Source organism: Drosophila biarmipes, chromosome 3L, assembly GCF_025231255.1.
Source record: "Drosophila biarmipes strain raj3 chromosome 3L, RU_DBia_V1.1, whole genome shotgun sequence".
NCBI lineage: Eukaryota > Metazoa > Arthropoda > Insecta > Diptera > Drosophilidae > Drosophila > Drosophila biarmipes.
Window position 1 is genome coordinate 12,906,987 of NC_066613.1, and position 7,057 is coordinate 12,914,043.

At 43.5% G+C, this 7,057-nt stretch overlaps 1 protein-coding gene across 1 annotated transcript; it reads right to left on the bottom strand.

Annotated features, from left to right (window-relative positions):
* Nucleotides 1–1,844: 1,844 nt before the first annotated feature.
* Nucleotides 1,845–5,288, bottom strand: LOC108028625 (amidophosphoribosyltransferase). The gene is made up of 3 exons (XM_017100546.3): nucleotides 5,008–5,288; nucleotides 4,775–4,944; nucleotides 1,845–3,374 (listed from the first exon to the last, which is right to left on the bottom strand). Exons 1-3 carry the CDS (start codon nucleotides 5,051–5,053, stop codon nucleotides 1,947–1,949), a joined length of 1,644 nt encoding a protein of 547 aa, XP_016956035.1. The 5' UTR covers nucleotides 5,054–5,288; the 3' UTR covers nucleotides 1,845–1,946.
* Nucleotides 5,289–7,057: the final 1,769 nt, after the last annotated feature.

Sequence of the window (7,057 nt, forward strand, 5' to 3'; positions counted from 1 at the left end):
TTTGAAGTAGGAAACATTGTGAAAGTGCAAGGCGAAAAAAAAGAATGCGAGGAAGAAATAACATGGGGAACTTAAGTAAACATTAATTTACATAACTTCTGTGCAAATGACGACGGTGGGCGGAGGGCGGGGCCGGCTGTCGTCATCGGGCACGAAAGCCAAGCCGGATCCGGATCCCAGGTCCGGACGTGGGCGTCAGCGCTCTTGTAGCCCGGCGTTATTAAAAAATTTAAAGCATGTTTTGCGGCGCAGAGTTGGGGGTTTTCACTGGGTGTTTCTCGGGGTTTCTGGGGTTCTCAGTGGCGTTCAGGGGGTGTGTATCTGGGTCCTGGCATTATGGCTCTGCTTAGTTGTCACTGTCTGCGGCAGTGGGCCCAGGATGTTTGTGTTTGTGATCGACGGCGCACATAAGCGAGCGCTTCTCTCCCTATATATTTTTTTTCCACGGATATCTTGGTCCTTCCTTCGAATCCTTGTAGCAGCAAACGGTGCTGGTGTGTTGGAGAAAAGTGCCAGCGTCTGTTTTCAATGTTGCCGGGAGTCGTTTCTTTTATGTAGCCACTTGGTGCTCAGATGGAGTGGCAAAGGAGAACCGCTGTGAAAAGGAAGCTGCCAGGACAACGAGGATGCTCTATAAGTTAGGCAAAATTTTGAAATTTATTGTGTTAGTCGTAATAAAAAAAATGTTTAAAGTTTAAACAAATTTTTAAAAAATTGGTATCAAGACAGTTTGTATTATATTTTTTAGCATACTTTTATACACTTTTAGAATATTAATATTACATTCATTATATTCAAAAATAAATATAAAATGGTCTAAAATAAAAAAAAAATAATTGTAGAAAATTGTTTCCCTTTCTAAAAAACCCGCCAAACCCAACTTCATACCCTACACAAGAATTAATCAAGCGAGTTACAATGACAGTGCATATTATTTTCTTCTCTTATGTCCTCGCCACACTTCAGCCAAAGGACACTCGCTCCCACCCCCTAGGCTGCCACCCCCTTTTCCGGCTTTGCCAATGCCGCGCAGCTTAGCGAAATTGTTTGCGAAAATACAACACAATATTCAAGAATAATGATGACATTGTTGACTCCAGTACCCGGCGCGAGTCATAAAAAGAAGAAAAAAAAGTTATATACCATGAGAGAGGCTACGGATGGCCCCCCTCTGCATAACCGCAAGGACATCTTCCGCAGGATTAAACGCCCTAAACGCCCCGCTTTAGACATTGCAACGCCCCAAATGGGGAGTCCCCCGCGAGAGAAAGGGACGGAAGCGCCAGGATATGGGGGCAGGACACAGCCGGAAAGAGACAGGGCGAAAAAAGCAAACACGATTACCATATTGTATGATATGAGGCTATATCTGAGCTCGGCTATAACCGGAAGCGGGCGACTTTACTTCCCCCCTCGGCAAACAAAGCTTGGAAATATAAATTGAAATGAATTGAAGTTATGGCATTAGACAGTTTTGGAAATAATCAGACGTTGATGTGGCCCATTAGCATTTAGAGTATGTGTTTCTTACCCGCGAGAAAGGCAAATAAAGTCAAGAATTAAATGCTTACAGTGAAGGGAAGGGAAGGTAATATAAAAAGTAAAAAAAATGTTTTTGGTATCATCGAAGCACTTATACTGTACGAGAAATGACTCAAAGTTTATAATGTTTCTGAATAAGATCATATTTAAACACCTTCTAAAAAATCTGCCTTTTCATGTCTTGTTTTTTTTAACCTACTTATTTGCTTATTCTTCAAACATCAGCTTTAAATAATAAAGATAATTACGTATTATTCCTTATCTCTGCAAAAATTCCCCCCATGATCGTTAAAAAACAATGCTTTTGTGCTGGGTCAAAGACCCGAAGTTAAAATATGTATTCGTATATATACACTCAAGCTAGGAACTACCTTAATCCTAAGAGAGAATTGAAAGCTGCGAGTCTACCAGCTGAGCTCCTCGGGCAACCCGCCAGGATACTCGCCCGTTAGACAGGCGGTGCAGTAGCCAGCTTTCAGGGGATTCACATGGGCCTTGTTCATCTGGACGGCCTTCACCAGACCCTCCACACTCAGGTAGGCCAGACTATCCGCACCCACGTGATCGGCCAGCTGATCCGCGTTCAGTTTGTTGGCTATGAGCTCCTCCCGAGTGGGAATATTGATGCCCATGTAGCAGGGATACTGCAGCGGTGGGCTGGCAATGCGAATGTGCACCTCGGTGGCTCCGGCATCTCGCAGGAGCTTGATAATGGGTCCAATGGTGTTACCTCTTACTATGGAGTCATCTATCAGGACGATCCGCTTGCCTTCCACGTTTTGAGCCAGGGCACCGAACTTCTTGGCGACGCCCAGTTGGCGCAATCTTGTCGAGGGTTGGATGAAGGTGCGGCCCACATAGCGATTCTTGCACAGGACCTCTCCGAAGGGCAGTCCCGACTCCCTGGCATAACCGTGGGCAGCTGCAGTGCCCGATTCCGGAACCGAGCTGACCAAGTCCGCATCCAGGGGGAACTCCCTGGCCAACTGGCGGCCACACTGCAGCCTGGCTGAGTAGACCATCTGGCCCTCGAACATGGAATCGCTGCGGGCAAAGTAGACGTACTCAAAGATGCAGAATGCCATGCGTTTGTAGTCCGGTCGCTCGACGATATCCACGGTTCTATAGCCATTCCTGGACAGCTCGATGATCTCGCCCGGCTCCACTTCGCGGACATATCGTGCGCCAATGGAGAGGAAGCCACAACTCTCGCTGCTGACCACCCAACCTTCGGCCAGTTGGTCATTGATATTCGCATGTCCTGCGTCCACAGGGACTATTTTGCCCAGGCAAAGAGGTCGATTTCCGTAGGAATCTCGCACGGCGTAGATCTTGTCCTTGTGCATCACCACCAGGGAGTATGAGAGGGGAGCGAGGGTCATGAAGTGGCGAATCCTGGCCGGCCAGTTGGGTCCATCGTGCTCGGACACATCCTCGGGAGCACAGCACAGGGACTGGGCAATCAGCTCGCTGTCGCTGTGCGTGGACAGGCCCACTCCTCGCTCCAGGACCTCCCGCCGCAAGGACTCGCAGTTCACCAGCTCTCCATTGTGGGCGATCGCCAGGGCTCCATGGGCCGTGTGGACCACAAAGGGCTGGCAGTTTACCACCTCCGAGGCTGCTGCCGTGGAGTATCGAGTGTGTCCTATGCCCAGGTTGCCCTTCAACTTCCGGATGGCCTCGTCGTTGAACAGATTGTTGATCATGCCCATGCCCTTGTGCACGCTGAAGTTCTTGGAGCTCTTCCCCAGGCTGGTCACTATTCCCGCCGACTCCTGGCCCCGATGCTGCAGGGCCACCAGACCCAGGCAGATCATTTGTGCTATGTCCAGCTGGAAGCAGAAAAATCCCATTTAGCTAAGGCTTTTCTGTGAGTTGATTTTATTTAATATATTAAGTTGAGTACTGATTAAGTCTGAATGTAAACAGCGAAAATAACCAAAAAGAACAAAAAAAAAATTTGTATTCATGGTAAATTAAAAAAATGTATATTTTTAAGTACAAATTTAAAAATCAACATTCAAATTAGTAAAAAAATACAATACCAAGATGGTAAAATATTTTTTTAAAAAATTTACATAATTCAAAATACAAAAAAATATTTTACCAATTTGCAAGTTAAATTATTAGAGTCTGTTTTAAGGAGTCTTATTTCTAGGTTGGTCCACCCTAAAACAATGTTTGTCAAAACACCCAAAAATAAACAAGATTTTAAATAATTTCTTTAGGTAGGCTTGTTTTGGCTACATTTACTTGGAGTCACATGACGAGAACCGATAACGGAATGTGGGTTTCCGATCGCGAATACGCTAGTACTGTCTGTTATTTTCCATTTCATTACAGTCGGCAATAAAGACACGAACAACAGAGATTACAACCGCAAACCAAACCGCCTGATAGATTCGATTCGATTCGATCTCATTGACGTCACCACAGCCTCTGGGCAATGGCCACAGACACAGAAGAAGAATCGTTAGAGGATCGGCAGGGGGTATTCTTGATGGATCTAGTGGATCTGTGGGACGAGGCTTACCATTGACCCACTTGCCAGCGATTTGCATACGTCTGACGTACGAGCGTGCATCGCAGCATGGAATTTGGTTAGGCGAGTGATCTGCCTGTGACAGGCTCAATGATCGTTTTCAGATTTTGATCCCCCGTGATCGGAATTTCATGGGGTAAGCCAATGCATAGGTGGGGATCGCAGGCGGTTGACTGGGTTATCTACTTTTGCCTGGTAATGTTATTATTATGTTATTATTTATTAGCTGGCAACTGATTCTGATTTTTTGAAATTGGATTATTTAACAGGAACTCACATTTTATTGTTTTGAAAAACATTTGAAAATATGAAATTATGAGGTAAGTAATTTTTTTTTGTGTAATAATATAAAGATTGACTAATAAAAACTATGCTCTTCCAACGTTCCATTTACTTTCAAACAAATTATTTATTTCTTATTTATCAGTCTATTATTTTATCCATTAATTCCTTAAAAAAATCAAAATTTTTTCTTTTTCACTTGTAATTACGTTAATGAATGTTTTAACTTATACAATTAGGAATTATAGATCATCAAAGGATTTTAAGCTCTGATTTTAATTTAATTTTTTTTATATTTGGCACTCTAAGTCTTTGGAATTTGTAGATAAACTATTATTTATTTATTTTTTTTAATATAATATTTCTTATTGCAATTTTAAGCTTCTCCCGCATTAACTTAGTGCTCACCTGGGTTGGATAATCCCCGCATGCGATGGCTCCAAAAACTCCGCACTCGCAGGTCATGCCCGTGGCATCCTCTCCTTTTGGCTGAACGGACTTGTAGATTTTGTCGGGAAATACTTTTGGCGATATGTCCTTCGAAGACACATCCTTTGCCTTCTGACAGCAACCCCCATCTATGGCAGAGATCCCATAATTTATTAACTCAATCACTGGTTATTACTATAATTTATTCTTACCATTATTGAGCTTGGCACAGCAGCTTCCGGAATCACTTTGCGCCATGGTTTTCCTGGACTTTAATTACTTATACGCTCTGAGTATCTATTTTCTTGTGTGGCACCTTTTGTGGGAATCGGTGTTGAGTGGGATTGAGACACTGTTCACTTTGCACGAGATCGCCGCCTAAGTCGATCACTTGATCACTGGAATCGTTCACGTCTGCATTGATTGAATGCCAGCGGAATTATGAATGTTCATGTTACAGCCTCGCCTAATTAAACCTCCGATCATCATCATCGCGATCGGCGATACATATATGGGCGGGCAGCTGATATACTCGTACTTATCAGTTGAGCCGGGAATGCAATCAGCTTGGCGACGGGGCGGGAAGGTTCTGGGGGCTCCGCAACCGCATCGAGAAGCGCATGTCGCGCGAAATTCGATACCCCTTCGATTTGTGCCAAATGTGCCAAATAAACATTGGACTCGGCTCTCACGTTTGGCTTTGGTCGTCACGCAGATTCAGTGACCGCATTATGTCCGTCTAGTCCTCAAATCACGCATCTCACTGCGGCATTGATCTCGTCTCATGTTCGCCTTTAATCGGGCCCGACATTACTCTCTTATCGCCTAATAATGCGCTGGCACATGCATTTCAAGATCAAAGTTTAATTATTTATTTAGGGCCCCCCTTGGAGACAGAGTCAGCGAAAATTTCCGCCTCACGGTTTGCTCTCCGGGATTTTACATAGCCCCCTGGGCTATGCTGACACTTTGTTGCTTATCTGGGGCGACTCGAAGGAAAATGCGTTCATTGACGCATTTTAGAAGTGTTTTCCATCCACTTTTGGCGTAAACAATAACAGATTAAAACATGTTTTTCTTTTGCAATTTTAATGGGCTGTGCTATCGCGAGAATACCGCTTTTTGCAGGCCCCCAGTGGAGCGCTATCGGCGAGGGTTGATCGATCCGCTCTCGATCGCACGACTGCCGATCGTAAACAATAAACAAATTCCACCCCAGTCGCCAACTAATCACTTGTGCTAATTATAGCCGCTTGTCCATCTAGTACTTGCCAGCAACTTGTTTATAGGTTCGGAAAAACTTTTGCCATGTGATCAACGGATTTTCAATTTGTTTTTATTTTTTTAGCACTGATCTTGTTTCCGATTGTGATTTCGATTGCGATTTCGCACCTCATCTGATGCAATCGAAGCGACCGCAGGCATAAGCGTCTGCTGCGGTTGTCTACCTGATAAGTTGGGGCTCTCTTGGGTCCCTCCCCTACAAAACCGATTCGAATAAGTGCTGAGCCAAACTGAGGGATCCAGACAAAACACCGCCGTATTTATAAACGTATTGTATAAGGTCGACGAGACCTGGAAATTTTTAATTACCACTCGTCGCACTGGTGGAATAAATATTTTAGTAACGGAAAAATTGCAGAATACAGAGGTGAAAAATTAGAAAATATTATATTCTCAACTTTCAACTTTAATGTTTAACGTCCGAAAAGATATTGTAGTTGAATTTTAGAACAGTGTCAATGCATCTAAAACAGTTTTAAAAAATTCTAAAAAGATCCTTTAATTTAACTATAAAATTTCCAAGTTCCTGAGGAAACATTTTTTTAAGTGTACAATTGACAAAAATAAATTCAATACTTTCCTAATCTTTGAGAAATCACAATTAGCATCCCCATGACAATTGCTTTATCAAAACTTAAAGTTTCCATTTACAATTCCGACGAGTCATAGCTGCCCTTTAACAAAGAGATAACCCATATAGGTAGCCCCCCATCATTACCTTTTATTATCAGTATATTTTTCGGCAAAAAAAACAAACAATCGAGCAAACAAACGAAATATACAAAAGAAGCTGAGCAAACAAACAACAAACCGGAGATAATCAGATGCGGCATATAATGTGGAAATGACCACGACTTGGGAGGAAGTTTCTAGAACGGATTGGGGTGAGATGCCATATAGGGGGTGTCCAAGAAAAATGACCAAACCGAAAATCGCCGCTATGGGATGGTGGCTGGGAGACATGTGTAACCACTTGAA